Source organism: Culex pipiens, chromosome 3, assembly GCF_016801865.2.
Source record: "Culex pipiens pallens isolate TS chromosome 3, TS_CPP_V2, whole genome shotgun sequence".
In the NCBI taxonomy this organism is placed as follows: domain Eukaryota; kingdom Metazoa; phylum Arthropoda; class Insecta; order Diptera; family Culicidae; genus Culex; species Culex pipiens.
In genome coordinates this window covers 39982654-40001024 of record NC_068939.1, presented here as the reverse complement: position 1 = coordinate 40001024, position 18371 = coordinate 39982654, and the positions used below count along the sequence as shown (strand labels likewise).

The following is an 18371-nucleotide window of genomic DNA, read 5'->3' as shown; positions in this document are numbered from 1 at the left end:
CTTGAATTTTTATAAGTCAGGCAGTGTAGGTACCAATCAAAGTGAAATTTCCTGTAGATTTTTACTGTACATATTAGGGTGTTTCATCCAAACAAAAAAGTTCTCAGAATCAGGCAAACCGAGGTTCCCCTAGTAGAGGATACCCAGGGTCAGGGTCGTTAATGTGGATGGTTTGATTTTTGATAACCATTTTAAATTTGACATACAAAAATATATATTTTTAAGTTTTAAATTTTTCAGGTTTAGATGTTTAAGGGTAAACAGCAACCAAGGAAGTTGATGTCTTCTTTTTCTAAAATTGAAGAAATTACGGACCAAATTCTGAAATGATTTGATTACAAAAAATGACAATTTTTGGTTTAAATCTTTACGGAAATAGTAGCTTAGTGGATGGATAAAAAAATAATCTCGATAGTTCCTGTAGTCTAGTAGATACTAAAATGTCTTAAGAAAAATCTGGGTGCGAAAGCTCTGGTTGATGTGCACCGTTAATACAAAAATTTCCTTCTTTTTTAACTCTCTAATTTTAATAATTTGCAAAACGAATATGTATTGATTTTTTACTAAATTACAGTTTGAATTGTAAAATACTGTCTAAAAAAAAGTGGTCTGTAAAAATTTAAATATTTTACGTGAAACATTGTAATACAGCAAAAATCTAAGCAAAAATTTGGGTTGTATAATACCCACCCTCATTGCAAATTATTGAAATTTTGATGATTTTTCAGTGTTTTGAAAAAAAATCATTATTTAAATAAACAATTTTGAACAAGTGAAAATCTAAACACAATTTCGCGTCATTCGAGAGCCATACTGAAAGTTAAAAAAAAGATTATTAAAATATGTACAATATTTTTCTAAAAAACTTTTTTTTTCTTTTAATCATAACTGTGCAACTATTTGAACAAAAGACTTTCTACCAGGGCTGCGGAGTCGGGTCATATTTCAAACGACTCCGACTCCAACTCCGGCTTTCTCAGATTAGCCGACTCCGACTCCGACTCCGACTCCGGCTTTCAACAAGTGGTTGGCTCCGACTCTGATTCCGACTCCGGCCTAACAACTCTAGCCGACTCCGACTCCAACTCCGACTCCGGCTTTCAACAAATGGTTGGCTCCGACTCCGACTCCACATATTTTTAAATGTTTCAAAAGTTAGTTAACTATTATAAGTTAATTATTTTTAAAACATTGATAAATAGGATTATTCAAATATTCTCTAAGCGTCATGTTTTTCTCAAGAAAAATAAGTTAAGTGAGTGTAAAGTAAAGTTAATAAACGGAAAAAAAGTTTCTAGGTTACAAATTTATTACGTTATGGAAACAGAAATCAAAAAATATCTTCAGTTTTATAGGCATTTTGAGAAGAACATTTTTGTAAGTAAGTTTGGATTTATTTGCACAACCTCAAATTTGAAAATATTTTTTTTAGAGCTAATAAATTTAAATATTAAATTGTAATTTTTGAATGAATAACTAAAAGAAACCTGGCCTTGATGATCTATTGAACAATAAAATTCAATTTGCTGACTTTCAGGCTGACAGGCACCTTGTTTTTTAAATGACAATTTTAAACGAAACATTTTTTTTGTTTTTGTTTTTTTAAGAAGTACATGGACATCACGCCATGGCTGAAGGAGATTTTTATTGCAAATCAATGTATCTAAACAATTTCTTCGTGGAAAGGACGCTTAAGATGTCCTTTTCAAATATCTGTGACATGGAAAATATTTTACCCTGGAAATTTTTAATTTATTTTAATTTTAAAATTTTATATACTTTAAAAAGGAGGTTCACGATACTTCGTGAAACCTAAAACGAAGCTTTATGAATGAACTTGCGCCTCCATCAAAATATATGAAAAAACTTAAAATATAATAAAAAATAAATATCCACAAGTAAAATATTTTTTAGGTCACAAATATTTCATTTTTTGAGGTACATTGATATGCAATGATTATCACCTTCCGTCATATTGGCGTGGGACATACAGTATGAGAAAATTCGTACCAGTTAATAATATATTGATTTTGTTTTTTGTTATAATATTTGAAACATAAATTAAAATCCTTTATTTTGTTCTATACATTTTTTATTAGTTTTTTTTTGTACTGGATACTTGAGATTTGTTCAACGATAATTTGCAACGATATCAAAATAGTTTACCTAAAATCAACATCAACAATCAATGATTATTTAAAAATTTGCAACTTCTTTTGATATTTTTTGATAGTTTCAATTATTTTAAATGCAACACTTTGATTTTCTTGTACTCATGATTATAGTGTAACAACACAATTAGAGCTTCATCACAATAAAAGCTTCAAAAACGTAATGTAATCTGATAAATCAATTAAATAATGTAATCTGATAAATCAATTAAAAACATTAGATATTTTTTAATTAAGTTGTTCTATAGGAAATACTGGACAATAAAAAAACATATTTTTTGTTGAATTTAAGATAACTCCGGCTCCGACTCCGACTCCGGGTTATCAGAAATCTTCAGCTCCGAATCCGACTCCAGCTCATAAAATTTAGCCGACTCCGGCTCCGACTCCGACTCCAGCTGTTCGAGTTTTGACGACTCCGACTCCGACTCCGACTCCAGGTCCCCAAAAAGACCCGACTCCACCGACTCTGGCTCCGACTCTGACTCCGACTCCACAGCCCTGCTTTCTACAGTTTGCATTTTATAGAAAATTGTCCTAGGAATTAGATAAAAATAAAATTTTAACCCTTAAATGCCCGCAAATATTATGATTTAACGTTTAAGTATTAAAATTCAGTTTTGACCAATTCCTTAATTTTTTTTTATTACCATCGTGTTCCCCGGACAATTTTACATAATAATCAATGTAAACCGCACACTAAAATGAACTATTGGCGAGATACAGCGATTTTACTGGAAAAAAAGTTCGATTTTGCGCAGCACTCGAAAGTACATGGTGTACTTTTCAACAAAAAGGGATGAATCCCGCATAGTTCGGTTTTGGTATGTGAGAAACTTATTCAGGATTTGAAGGTTTACATTGATTATTAAGTAAAATTACACCACCCCAAAACGAGATAGCAGAAGTTATAGTGCAGGCACTTAAAAAGTCATCTTGCAAGTACTAAAAATGAAAAAAAAAAAAAAACCATCGCTGCAAGATAACTTTTTAGTACAGAAGTTATCTCTCAGCGATGTTTTTTTTTGCTAAAATCGTTGAATCTACTGGATAACTTTCTTCAGGAACCTTCAGCTCGATTTTTTTGCGAGGTAACTTCAGCACGATTTTGGCCGATTACTTTCATCAAGATAACTTCAGCTGGTTTTATAGAAGGGAATATCGATTATATCCAGAATAAATGATCAAATATTTTTATGAACAAATTCAACTAAGTATTAGAACGAATTTATTATGTTTGATATATTCATGAAAATATTCGATCAATTATTCTGAATAAAATCGATGTTACCTTGCAGTCTGGTTCTATTAAACCAACTGAAGTAATCTTGCAGAAAGTTAGCTTACAAAAAATGAGCTGAAGTTACCTTGCAAAAAGTAATCTTTCGAATTCGAGCTCAAGTTATTTTGCAGTTTTGTTGATTTTAGAAAAAAATATCGCTGCAAGATAACTTCTGTACTATAAATTTAACTTTTTTAGTACTGGCAAGATAACTTCGGCTATCTCCCAAAACGAAGAAAAATTACAAAAACGATACAAAAAAATTAGCTTGTTCCCTAAATTTACGATAATTTTTTGGTTTTTTTTTTCGGATTTTAAGATTGTAGCTTTAAGTGAAAAAGGAATTTTTCCTGTCACTTATTGACGTTACAAAAAAATTAAAGTTGCACAAAATGGCCACCTTAACTCGATTAAGCCCAAAAGTGCGACAAGATGGCACGATCATGACGTTATTAAGACACTTTTACTTTTTTTGGAATGGGATCATGATCCAATTTTATGACTATAAGTTTTGGGTCCCCTTCCTAGCACACAGTTTGAATTTAAAATAAAGATTTTTTCGCCATACCTCATAGAATGACACTAAGCCTCAGGTAGGCATCTTCCCCCCCCAAGGGTCGATAACCCAGAGTTGAAAAGCAACCCGTTTGAATAATGCCACCAAGTCCACGTGTGGGGGCCTCTTTGAATCAACCACACCGGTGCGCGGCTCTACCTGGAATCCTGATTGGTTTGATCGAAGGATGATGGACAATCCTGGCCGGAGATCTCATTCGCTAGGAGCCGAAGGGAAAATTTAATCAAGGAATACACGCTCCGCCTGCCATTTATTATTAGTTTGCCAGAAAGACACCCTTTGGAAAGTCATCGACGTCCTCCGCTATCATCGTTCGAATTCTGCACACTTTTGTCGGTATGGAAATTGGTTTTACTTTGTTGACTCGTGGGACCGATAACTGGGAAGGGATATTAAATACTGGACCGGGACCAGCGGACCTCATTTCATATTTCCAAACATTGCAAAGTTAGTTTGTGGTTGATTGCATTTGGACGCAATACTTTGAGTATATTTTCGTTTCACTTCAAAACAAAATTCGACCAACATGTACATCGGTTGTATTCCGTGAGTGCAAAGCTTACCTGTTGCGTCGATATCACATTCTGTGGCCGGACGAGTGAGTGCTGGATCTGCCGCAGCTCCGACGAGCAGATGGACACGTGGGGCGACTCGATGATGCACTGGGTGGTGGGGTGGCAATTCCGATGTACATTTTGCAGGATCCATGGAAAGAAACAGAGAAGATGGAAAATAATTCCATTAGCTACGACTGCTGGACTTGAGTGAGGGTGCCGTTCTTTGCAAAGGAAAGGGAGTATTTTCCAAGATTTGAATAATGTGTTCTACTCCGGTTATGTTTTGCTTTAGTTTTATATTTAGTGTTGTTATTTCAAAAAGAAACCTGGATTTTTTATACTGAGGACTTATTGAAAAAAACTCTAGAAATGTTGTTGAAGGTCTCAAAGAATTACGACTTGGCAACACTGTACTGAGTTTTCAAATTTAATTTTATTTCAAAGGAAGAAAATTTAAAAATAAATAAAAATAATTTTAACTTTTTCTTATTTGTTTTATAACTTAACAGCAAACAGCAACAAAATCAGAACTAAAATTTAAGCTCGAAAACTTTGCCACTCTGACTTAGCTGGCAGCACTTTCTTGGTTGGTTGGTTGCCACCGTGCCTCGCTGTTCAGCTCAATTAGGTTTAGTTAAATTGATTTATCGTTCGGTGTATGTCGGTGTGTATGTTCGGAAACGAACTTTTGCATTGCATACAAAAAAGCGGGGAAAAGGAAGCTTTTGCGGAAGCAACTTCGACAAGGATGTTCACCGATAGAATTGAATTGCTCCATTAAGGAGCAGCGCTACCGCTGGAAAAGCGAAGGAAATTTCATTGCTCTCTGCTTTAAGGAATGGGCGAAGGAATTTAAGATATATTCTCGTTTATGAAAAACATCTCAAGATGCAAACGTTCAACAACTGCCACCATTACCCCACCGCATTTCCCAACCAAGTGCAGTTGATTCATATTTCCGCCCGAATGCAGGCAAAATTCTTGCCTTCCACATTCATAACTTGTTCATCATTACTCACCCTGTTGAAGCCAACGTCTAGCAGCGAAATCACAGCCGTGTCGTCCTTTTCGAATACACTGCGAAAAAAAAGAGAGAGGAAGGAGTCATAAAAATGATGAAAAATGTACTCACAGACGCAGACCACGTATACGAGTAAGAATTGAATCTGGGTTGAGAAATCCCATTCAGGAAATGGAACAGTTGAAAAATGGAAGCCTCGTTCTGGTTATTGTTGCTCATATTTCAAAACACGAGGATTCACTTCTCCAAATGTTCTGCCCACAAAGGGAAAACTACCCATTTTCGTTTGTGACTTATTTCAAGCAACAAATGGCGGTTTATTTGTCTTCTCGCCAGGAAAATACACCCATTAAGGAGTGAAACAACTTCACACGTGTTTTTAAAGCTTCTTGACACCAATTTTCCCGTCCAGCTGGCGTGTGTACAGGCGTGGGAGAGAGGTGAAAACTTTTGACCCTGGCACAGTTTGAAGAGCCGCTGCTGAAACGTGCACAAGGCCAAATCCGGCCAGATTGGCACATTGTCACGGACAAATTTCATTTCCTGTTGCTTTTCCCCAGCTGATGAGGAGCGGGATATTTTGTTTCCCAGAGAAGGGAATGATATCACCTTTGCTTTAAAGATTGGGTAGGCAACTTGGGAGGGCTCTGACGCCAAAATCCTTACACTTAAATTTTGTTATCCTCAATGGGATATTTTCCAAAACAATTATGTTCATCGCTCAAACGAAATTTAAAAATACTATTGATGAATTTTCAAAAATGTATTGAAATCCGTATTTGGCAACAGATTCCCAAAATGTGTCCACGTGGTCAACTTGGATGGTCCCAAAAGGGAAAAATATTTTTTAAATCACGAGAATTCCCAGGACCCTGGAAAAACTTTTGAAACAGTAATAAAATCTATGATTTCATTATATTTGTTATGTTTTGGTTAGGCTATATAATCCAGCTCTAAAACTGAACTTTTCACAGAAAGCTCGTAGACCCACCTTCATGTATACCTTTCGACTCAGAATCGAAAACTGAACAAATGTCTGTCTGTCTGTGTGTAGGTCTATAGCTGTGTGACCTGAGTGTGGGTTAGCGTGGTTCACGTTTCTATGAAAAAGACAAAAGTTGTTATTTTGTCTTGCATCAACCGGAATTTCGTTCTTTTATGTCCCCAGAAGCACTCCTGAAAATTTGAGCCCATTTGGTAAGGTCTAGGAGCTCCAGTTTTAATTTGAAATTTATATGGGATTTTGATTTATTTTCCATGGGAAACTATCTTTTTTTACATTGCATTAGGATTTTTTTTTATAAATCGATGAAATGACTTGATTCTTATAGTAGGAGATAGGTTTTGAACTGGGGAACAACTTTGTAGAACATACCAACATGCTAGGAAGTGACCCTTTAAAGATACAGATACTTTTAGATGGTGGCTTTTGAAGGGGCTTTACTGTGTGGGGTGAAACGTATCTGTATCTGTATCTTTAAAGGGTCACTTCCTAGCATGTTGGTATGTTCTACAAAGTTGTTCCCCAGTTCAAAACCTATCTCCTACTATAAGAATCAAGTCATTTCATCGATTTATAAAAAAAAATCCTAATACAATGTAAAAAAAGATAGTTTCCCATGGAAAATAAATCAAAATCCCATATAAATTTCAAATTAAAACTGGAGCTCCTAGACCTTACCAAATGGGCTCAAATTTTCAGGAGTGCTTCTGGGGACATAAAAGAACGAAATTCCGGTTGATGCAAGACAAAATAACAACTTTTGTCTTTTTCATAGAAACGTGAACCACGCTAGTGTGGGTCTGAGATTTCAAAAAAGTGTCCACGTAGTTTATGGAAAACCTTTACAATTTGTCTTAAAGTTTCAAGATCTGGCAACTCTTTCTGAAGTAATGACCACTTAAGCAATATTTTTAACAAAAAAAAAATGATGAAATTTGAGTTCACAAGCTTTTGAGTTTGTGCCTAACATTTTTTGAGGTGCACAGACTTTTAAAAAATTTCATTGAATTAATATTTTGTATTTTTTTTGTCGAAACTTATTTCGTTAGTCTTCAAACGCTTAAGAACGCAATTTCTGATGGATTTGAAAGACTGTTAATTGATATTTTTTTAATTTTATACAAATGCACAGACATACACAGACTTTTTTACAGGCATATTAGAAAACCAAGTGGCATCTCTGGTGCAAACCACTAACGTGGATCAACTAAATTCGAGCCTAAAATCATAGAATTAACTTAAAAACTATCAATTGGTGATAATCTACACATCAATCTTAACAAGGATGCAGTTTTTAGATAGCTCAAAAGTTGTTTTTGTTTCTTTGTTGTGCTTTGGATTTGAAATGCACAACAGTTTCTAATACACCGTGATTGAAATGAAACAAGTCTTATAAATATATTTTGTAATTTTTTCATATGAAAGGCTTAATTTCTTTAAATGTGTTTCAAGAAAAAAAAATCAAATTATTTGCTCTACAGCATTGCCTTGGCGTTCTCGCTTGCGAGATTCTTACTCGAAACTAGGTGTCCGAAGGCTTGATTGTTGAGGCAATTGCATACCTCTTTTACACCTTAGCTTCCATCCATTCCGGGATTCGAACTGACGACCTTTGGATTGTGAGTCCAACTGCCTACCAGCGACTCCACCGAGGCAGGACCCCAGGGAGACGACTCCTACACCTGGACTGAGCTAAAGACCTAACCTTTTTAGGCTAGTCTGGGGCAAACATTTACTTCCCCATCCGACGGAAGGCGTGATCAGACAAGTCTCGTCTCAAAATTTGCCACCGGGACAACCACGCTTACCCCTACACCACGGACCCGGATGTGTGTTTATAAAATATAAAAAAAGATTACAACAGATAAAGTGATACCAGTCAATGTAAAATTTTAGATGAAAGTCTAAATGTTTCATATAAAAAATAATTAAAATTGTATTTAAGCCGCTACCACCAACTAGGGAAAATCAAGACTACACTATGAATATGTACTGGAGGTTTCGGAGAATATAATGGAAACATAATGGAAAATTAGGCTTAACCCTGTTTATTGAAATATATTTTTTTAGTTGGTGATGGGAAAATGATTCTGTTGGTTATACGAAAGTTATAGGCTAGTTCTGGTATTTTGATTCTTGGGTCATAAATTACCCATCAGGCCTGAAAGGGTTAAATAGCTGTCTTAATGAAGCATTTCCATTCGAGCAGTTTTTGCTTTTTTTCTACAATGTATTCCTTATGGTAGAACTGTCATTTCTATCACTCGAATCCAGTGCTTATTTTCGACGAATGCAAGGACACTTTTGTGGTGCTTGGCATCTTGATTTAAATATTTTACACACTATTTTAAACCATGCAAAAAATTAAACAATGTAAGAAAATATACTTGAAATAAATTTGAATTCATTGCTCTTTTTTTATTTTTAAAATAATGAGCAATTCTCTACGAAATCGTTTTTTTTGACATAGGACTATGTCTCTACTTACTATATTGGGGGGCCAGTTCAGAAATTCGATCCAAAGCGTCACATTTAAGCGTTAAAAAGGGGACATTTTGAACGCTTATATCTTTTTTCCCTGTGAATCAATCCAGACGGTTGGACCACCAATCGAAAGAGGAAGACTTCAGCTATTGTTTAACTACATAGATAGTTTGACTAAACATAGTTAAAGCACTTAAAACATGCAATCAAAATGAGTAATTTTTCAGTACAAATCGGACAGATGACCAATCAGAGCGAGCGTATGCATTCGAGGCCGCGCCCCTTTTGTGCCGTTCTCCGGCTGTGCCGCTATTTAAGCAGAAAATTTCGCAAAAGCAAGTCACTTTGGAACGAGCACTCGAACTGTGCACGTCGGGCAGGCGCGGAGCAGCAGCAGCAGCAGCGGCCAATAGAAGAAGAGGACCAGCAACCAGAAGGAAGAACCACCAGCAGCAGAAGGAGGAAATTCGAGCGAAGCGGACCGCGTTGAAGCCACTATGATGCGGCGGTTCTCATGAAAAATTTCGAATTGATGGTGGAAAAAACCTGGAGTGGCCGGTACCCTCGAAGTAGGTTCCCCCGGGGCCTGGGGGAACTTTTACTGAACCATACGAGTTGTGGCAATATGGGTATCAAAACTCATGCTTTTTGATACTGAACATAATAATGGCCATTTCGACAGTAGTGGCCACAACCTGGAGTGGCCGGTACCCTCAAAGAAGGTTCCCCCGGGGCCTGGGAGGACATTTACAGAACGAGTTGTTGCAATATGGGTATCAAAATTCATGATTTTTGATACTGTACATGAAAATTGACATTCCGAGAGTAGTGGCCACATCCTGGAGTGGCCGGTGATCTCAAAGAAGGTTCCCTCGGGGCCTCGAGGGTCTTTTACAGAACCATACGAGTTGTGGCAATATGGGTATCAAAATTCATGCTTTTTGATACTGAACATAATAATGGCCATTTCGACAGTAGTGGCCACAACCTGGAGTGGCCGGTGCCCTCAAAGAAGGTTCCCTCGGGGCCCGGGGGGACATTTACTGAACCATACGAGTTGTGGCAATATGGGTATCAAAATTCATGCTTTTTGATACTGAACATAATAATGGCCATTTCGACAGTAGTGGCCACAACCTGGAGTGGCCGGTACCCTCAAAGAAGGTTCCCCCGGGGCCTGGGAGGACATTTACAGAACGAGTTGTTGCAATATGGGTATCAAAATTCATGATTTTTGATACTGTACATGAAAATTGACATTCCGAGAGTAGTGGCCACATCCTGGAGTGGCCGGTGATCTCAAAGCAGGTTCCCCCGGGGCCTCGAGGGTCTTTTACAGAACCATACGAGTTGTGGCAATATGGGTATCAAAATTCATGCTTTTTGATACTGAACATAATAATGGCCATTTCGACAGTAGTGGCCACAACCTGGAGTGGCCGGTGCCCTCAAAGAAGGTTCCCTCGGGGCCCGGGGGGACATTTACTGAACCATACGAGTTGTGGCAATATGGGTATCAAAACTCATGCTTTTTGATACTGAACATAATAATGGCCATTTCGACAGTAGTGGCCACAACCTGGAGTGGCCGGTACCCTCAAAGAAGGTTTCCCGGGGCCTGGGGGGACATTTACAGAACCATACGAGTTGTGGCAATATGGGTATCAAAATTCATGCTTTTTGATACTGAACATAATAATGGCCATTTCGACAGTAGTGGCCACAACCTGGAGTGGCCGGTGCCCTCAAAGAAGGTTCCCTCGGGGCCCGGGGGGACATTTACAGAACCATACGAGTTGTGGCAATATGGGTATCAAAATTCATGCTTTTTGATACTGAACATAATAATGGCCATTTCGACAGTAGTGGCCACAACCTGGAGTGGCCGGTACCCTCAAAGAAGGTTCCCCCGGGGCCTGGGAGGACATTTACAGAACGAGTTGTTGCAATATGGGTATCAAAATTCATGATTTTTGATACTGTACATGAAAATTGACATTCCGAGAGTAGTGGCCACATCCTGGAGTGGCCGGTGATCTCAAAGCAGGTTCCCCCGGGGCCTCGAGGGTCTTTTACAGAACCATACGAGTTGTGGCAATATGGGTATCAAAATTCATGCTTTTTGATACTGAACATAATAATGGCCATTTCGACAGTAGTGGCCACAACCTGGAGTGGCCGGTGCCCTCAAAGAAGGTTCCCTCGGGGCCTGGGGGGACATTTACAGAACCATACGAGTTGTGGCAATATGGGTATCAACATTCATGGTTTTTGATACTGAACATAATAATGGCCATTTCGACAGTAGTGGCCACAACCTGGAGTGGCCGGTGCCCTCAAAGAAGGTTCCCTCGGGGCCCGGGGGGACATTTACAGAACCATACGAGTTGTGGCAATATGGGTATCAAAATTCATGCTTTTTGATACTGAACATAATAATGGCCATTTCGACAGTAGTGGCCACAACCTGGAGTGGCCGGTACCCTCAAAGAAGGTTCCCCCGGGGCCTGGGGGGACATTTACAGAACCATACGAGTTGTGGCAATATGGGTATCAAAATTCATGGTTTTTGATACTGAACATAATAATGGCCATTTCGACAGTAGTGGCCACAACCTGGAGTGGCCGGTGCCCTCAAAGAAGGTTCCCTCGGGGCCCGGGGGGACATTTACAGAACCATACGAGTTGTGGCATAATGGGTATCAAAATTCATGGTTTTTGATACTGAACATAATAATGGCCATTTCGACAGTAGTGGCCACAACCTGGAGTGGCCGGTGCCCTCAAAGAAGGTTCCCTCGGGGCCCGGGGGGACATTTACAGAACCATACGAGTTGTGGCATAATGGGTATCAAAATTCATGGTTTTTGATACTGAACATAATAATGGCCATTTCGACAGTAGTGGCCACAACCTGGAGTGGCCGGTGCCCTCAAAGAAGGTTCCCCCGGGGCCTGGGGGGACATTTACAGAACCATACGAGTTGTGGCATAATGGGTATCAAAATTCATGGTTTTTGATACTGAACATAATAATGGCCATTTCGACAGTAGTGGCCACAACCTGGAGTGGCCGGTGCCCTCAAAGAAGGTTCCCTCGGGGCCCGGGGGGACATTTACAGAACCATACGAGTTGTGGCAATATGGGTATCAAAATTCATGCTTTTTGATACTGAACATAATAATGGCCATTTCGACAGTAGTGGCCACAACCTGGAGTGGCCGGTACCCTCAAAGAAGGTTCCCCCGGGGCCTGGGGGGACATTTACAGAACCATACGAGTTGTGGCAATATGGGTATCAAAATTCATGGTTTTTGATACTGAACATAATAATGGCCATTTCGACAGTAGTGGCCACAACCTGGAGTGGCCGGTGCCCTCAAAGAAGGTTCCCCCGGGGCCTGGGGGGACATTTACAGAACCATACGAGTTGTGGCAATATGGGTATCAAAATTCATGGTTTTTGATACAGAACATAATAATGGCCATTTCGACAGTAGTGGCCACAACCTGGAGTGGCCGGTGCCCTCAAAGAAGGTTCCCCCGGGGCCTGGGGGGACATTTACAGAACCATACGAGTTGTGGCAATATGGGTATCAAAATTCATGATTTTTTGATACTGAACATGATAATGGCCATTTCGACCGTGGTGGCCACAACCTGGAGTGGCCGCTGCCCTCAAAGAAGGTTCCCCCGGGGCCTGGGAGGACATTTACAGAACGAGTTGTTGCAATATGGGTATCAAAATTCATGATTTTTGATACTGTACATGAAAATTGACATTCCGAGAGTAGTGGCCACATCCTGGAGTGGCCGGTGATCTCAAAGCAGGTTCCCCCGGGGCCTCGAGGGTCTTTTACAGAACCATACGAGTTGTGGCAATATGGGTATCAAAATTCATGGTTTTTGATACTGAACATGAAAATTGACATTTCGACAGTAGTGGCCACAACCTGGAGTTGCCGGTGCCCTCATGGAAGGTTCACCTTGGGGGAACATTTATGACAATTTTGCCGACAAATCTATGAAACAAAATAAAATAATTTTATTCCAGATTTCACTAGCAATCCAACAACAATTTCAAATTGTTTGGTCCTATGTCTTTCGGTTATGTCTCTGACATACCATCTTGAACTTTTTTATTTTAATTTTTGTATTTTTTAATCCGGCTGAAATTTTTATGGTGCCTTCGGTTTGCCCAATGAAGCCATCTTGCATCATTAGTTTATCTATATAATTTTTCTTACAAATTCGGCAGCTGTTCATACAAAAATGAAGTGTGAAAATTCAAAAAAAAATATCTTTTGAAGGAATTTTTTGATCGATTTGGTATCTTCGGTAAAGTTGTAGGTATAGATAAGGAAAACACTGAAAAAAATGAGACACGGTAAAACAAAAATTTGGTGATTTTTAATTTAACTTTATGTCACTAAAACGTGATTTGCAAAAAAACACTTTTTTATATGTTTTAGGGGACATCAAATGCCAACTTTTCAGAAATTTTCAGATTGTGCAAAAAATCTTTAATTGAATTATGAATTTATGAATAAATACTGACTCAAAAAAATATTGGAAATATTGGTTGCACAAATTTTTCAACTTCATTTTTCGATGTAAAATAAAATTTGCAATCAAAAAGTACGTGAAATTTTGTGCACATGTTTGCGCACTCTTGAAATTTTTTTTTGTTTTGAAAAGCTTAGAAAATTCTCTATATTTTGCTTTTTTAAACTTTGTTGATACGACCCTTAGTTGCTGAGATATTGCCATGCAATGATTTAAAAACTGGAAAATTTATGTTTTCTAAGTCTCACCCAAAAAATAACACTATTTTTTAATGTCGATATCTCAGAAACTAATGGTTCGATTTTCAATGTTGAAATATTAAACACTCGTAAAATTTTTTGATCATTTCAAAAACAATATTTTCAAAACTTTTAAATCCAGACTAACATTTCAAATGGGTCAAACATTCAATATTACGTCATTTTGTTAGTCTTGAAAATATTGTTTTCGAAAAGATCGAAAAATCTCACGTTTTAACATTGAAAATCGGACCATTAGTTGTTGAGATTTTTTGCACAGCCTTAAAATTTCTGAAAAGTTGGCATTTGATTTCCTCTAAATCAAATAAAAAGAGTGATTGTTTTTTTGCAAATCAAGTTTTACTGAAAAAAAGTTGAATGTGTTTACCGTGTATCCCTTTTTTGGTGTAGTCCTTATCCATAAATACAACTTTACCGAAGACATCAAATCGATCAAAAAAATGCTTCAAAAGATACAGATTTATGAATTTTTATATATCATTTTTGTATGGACAGCTGCCAAATTTGTATGGAAAATTATATGGACAAACTGGTTTCTTTGGGCCTACCGAAGGCACCAACAAAGTTTCATTCGGATTAAAAAATCCAAAAAATCGAATGACCAAAATCTGAGAGAATAGTTCTAATTACGAAAAAAATGCGTTTGATGCCAAGATTTCTTGCGAAATTTTGGAATTTTAGAAAAAAATATCTGTATTCTGATGGTCTGTGTTATCATTGCTGGAAAAAAACTTACCTTTTCTTCACTACTGCTACCATGGTGGTATGTTGACTACCTTTTGAATTCCTAATGGACCTGTTAAAAGAATTGGATAATATTTAAGAATTATTATTATTTGCTTAATTAGTACTGAACGCAATCAGGGGTAAAACACAGTTGTACTCAATCAACACAATGCTTTTTAACAGCTTTTAATTTAATCCTCGGAACACTGAAGCGTGGAAAATTTTTAAATTAGAATTTTCGAGCAGCAGGTTGAGGTGGTTGCCTACCAGCAGGCGCCCACCGTTTCAAGCAGTGCTGCCAAAACATTATTCCTCCTCTCTCACACTCACACTCACCTGCCCAGGGCGTCCGCCTCGATGATCCGGGGGTGCCGCGCGTCCACCACGATTATGTGATGCCCTCCGGTGGCCACGTTCTGGAACGCCTCGATGGCCGCCTCGTGGGACTTGACGAAGGTCGGCTCGAAGTTGAGCCGGTGGCTGGCGGTGACCAGCGCCTCGAACACGGGGTCATTCTTGCAGAATGCAATTAAAATCTGGAACAAAATTGATTTGTTGAATGACGTTCGACGACGGTGGTGATAATCTGGTCGTTACCTTAATCGGTGGGTTGGGTGGCCACAGGTTGGGAAATTTTAAATCCGATATTAATCTCTGCGAAGAAAGTACGGAAACGAAGAAACGAACGGAATTAGTGTTTGGCTTTGAGTAGTGAGTTAATCGGGCTTAAAAATTGAGCCAAGTTGTTGGGTTGGGCTGGGCCGGGATGGGTCCGGGGGGAGATTGTCATCAACTTGGTCGTAGTTGCTCGTGGAGCTCAAAGATACACACCCCGAGCCTAGCGAGGACTGAAGGGGGCTGGCTTACGGACTACACGACAATGGTTCAGGACGGGAGAGGTTTTTAGAGTTTTAAAAGTACTGTTTACAAAACAGTGCTAATTTGTTGGCAGTTTCCGCGTCAGTGAGGATTAACGCGAGTGAATTGAAGGTAATGATGCAAGTTTTGCTTGAAAAGGCTTAGTAGCTCGAAAGTGTTTGCATTTGCCTTATTGTTTAAAATATTAAATATGTTTTTTGAGTTACTTTACATTATAATACTAATAATATTGTATCAGCAACTTTACCTGAGTGTCATCGTCTTCTTGAGAAATGGTTGAAAGATTTTCATGACCATGTTCTAACATGATAAAACAAACCAAATTAGTAATTAATTGCAACACAATTTCAAGACCCCACCAAAAACCCCACTCACTTCCCATCCAATCCCCAGAATCCTCCTCCAACCGGATCGATTCCCGTCTTCCGCCTTTGGACTCCCGCGTCCTACTGACAGGCGTCTCCTCCTCCGGGTAATCCTCCCCACTCCCACCGTACTCGTACAGCTGAATGTCAAACTCGTACAGAACGCGCCGTTTGAACGCCGGATTGATGGCATCCACTGGCAGCATCCGGAACGCGTCGAACCGGCGCCGCTCGCGGGCGTTCAACACCCGGATCAAAACCTTCGAAACGCGCACTTCTTCGTCCATCGCTGCGGACGGCAAAACGGACGACAACAATCACGGAACCCCCCTCCCGGTGGTGGTTGACAGTTGGTACGTGGACGACTAGATCACCGCGAGAGTACTCACTTCGTCCTGTGGATCTCCGGTGGGCGAGTCCAGATCTAGCGTGCGTCCCTCGACGATCTCGTGCAGGCTGGCCACGTGGCGCATGTGGGGATGGCGGCGACCTGCTGCTCCACCGGAGGAACTCCGTTCCAGGGTCCGGGGACGGTATGCCGACGGGACACCGTTTGTGGCCGGACCCGCAGTTCGGGTGTAAACTTTGGTTTTGCCGTTTTTGTCTTGAGATTTGATGGAAAGATGCTTATTTTGAAAAAGTTTTAAGGAAATTTGCATAGAGAATAATGGAATCTGCCTCAAAAAATAATTTGCGGTTCAAAATAATCGTAAAAAATTATAATCTACTCTCTGCAGACTGCGAATTCTATACAAGTTCAAAAAGTTCTCGTCACATACACGACATCAGTGCTCCATTATTCCCCAATCGCACAAGACTCCCCCAGTCGCATTAAACTTTACCATTCCGTAGCATAATCTCATTCAACCGGAGCGCCCGCTGGTCCAAACTTTTGACAAGTTCGAGCACGTCCGGCTGGGGCCTGCCACCGCCACCTCTTCCCTCCAAATCCTCGTCGTCCGTCGAGAACATCAGGTACTGCTCCTCCTCGCCCGCTGGCAACTTCCGGCGCAGCTGCACCGGCGAATATTCTTCCTCGTCGGACTGACCGGTGTCCATCCCAGTTTGGACGTCCCGGTTCGTGGCTTCGGCGTTTGCGGCCATTCGGACCGAGTTTAGCCGTCTCACCTCGAGAATGTCCACCGTCGTCAGGGACGGCTTGTACAGCGACGACGACGATCCGTGCGCTTTGGACGCAGAGTTGGCCTTTTTGAACACGCGGAAGCAACCGCCCCAAACGTCACCGGTGCCGGCGCTGCTCATGGCGGACCATTTGGAGACACACTCGCACTTGAAGTTTGCACTATTTTCACTTTCTCTTCACTATTACCAGTTTTCTTAGAATTGTTTTAGATGTAATCTTCACGAAAAAAATAAAAATAAAAATGAGCATCCCTACAAAACAAATAATCCCCCACCATTACCCACTCGTTCAACAGAGCAAATTTTATTTAATAATTTTGGTGCTTGCCCGGTTCGATTCATGGCGGTTGGATTAAAATTTATGCACCTGCGGAGCAGTTCGGGAGCTTCCCTCTCCACCCGTGGCACAGCATATTTTGCCACTTTAATGCGATAAAATATTGTGTGAAATTTGCCGCAGGCAAATGTGCACCGTGAGCTTCTGGGTGGTTAAAATTGAATGAAATCGAGTATTTAAGTATTTAATCTGCCGTTCTACGCATAATTGTCCCATGTTCGAAAAAGTGCAACTGAGAAAAACGCGATTGAAATTTTTCGACCGTTTTCTGTGTTTCTACGCATAATTGTCCCGTGGGTCTATATTCGCCCTATGTGTCCCTAATCGCCCCAGTTAGCAGTTGATCACCCTTTTTTGTGATTCTCTTGCTATACAAAAGGTAAACAAGACATAATACTTAGTAAAACTAATGATTCCGTGTAAGAAAATACTTGGTGGGACAATTATGCGTAGAAGTTTCACGATGGGATAAACAGACTTGGTGTTGTTTTTCATGAGTTTCCGAACAAAGTACCAGATTTTATGTGCTTTTCTTAAAGTACACATCAAACTAAACTTAAAAATGTCATAAAGTCAAAATCGCCCAAAACTTACATGGGACAATTATGCGTAGAACGGCAGTTAAGTAGAGGAAATATACCCTTTCTAATCAAACACCTATCTTCGTCATATGGAGAGTTTGATGCTCGATTAAAGCTCCAAAAATACTAATTAGGATCCACACGCAAGATCAGAGGTTAACTGCTTAACGAAAGTCGCCATCAATATCTTTTCACTTGCGCTAACGATTTCAAAGCGCTTAAGATATAAAATTGCTTCCAACTACCGGCAACAGGTTCTTTTGCACATTAGTTAGTCACTCACTTGAAAAATAATCCCAAAACATGTAAATAATGAGCAAGCGCCATAAAAAAAAACAAACGCGCCAAGTCTTTTGACGTTTGAATTTAGACGACCCATTCCAATCGAAGGCTGATGAAAACCGAGCGAGAAGCGAAGG

At 39.5% G+C, this 18371-nt stretch overlaps 1 protein-coding gene across 8 annotated transcripts in view; it reads right to left on the bottom strand.

Annotated features, from left to right (window-relative positions):
• Nucleotides 1-18371, bottom strand: part of LOC120429132 (high affinity cAMP-specific and IBMX-insensitive 3',5'-cyclic phosphodiesterase 8) — a 315218-nt gene that overhangs the window by 30880 nt on the left and 265967 nt on the right. For 6 of the 8 annotated variants that reach the window (XM_052709686.1, XM_052709687.1, XM_052709688.1 and 3 more), the window contains 5 exons: nucleotides 15245-15301; nucleotides 14984-15183; nucleotides 14658-14717; nucleotides 5607-5664; nucleotides 4594-4692 (listed from right to left, as the gene is read on the bottom strand). In XM_052709686.1, coding sequence (XP_052565646.1) covers nucleotides 4594-4692; nucleotides 5607-5664; nucleotides 14658-14717; nucleotides 14984-15183; nucleotides 15245-15301 — 474 coding nt within the window. Of the gene's footprint in view, nucleotides 1-4593; nucleotides 4693-5606; nucleotides 5665-14657; nucleotides 14718-14983; nucleotides 15184-15244; nucleotides 15302-15773; nucleotides 15827-15901; nucleotides 16181-16276; nucleotides 16496-16733; nucleotides 17252-18371 lie in introns of all 8 variants that reach the window. The other 2 variants (XM_039594330.2, XM_039594326.2) reach the window with 2 other exon arrangements.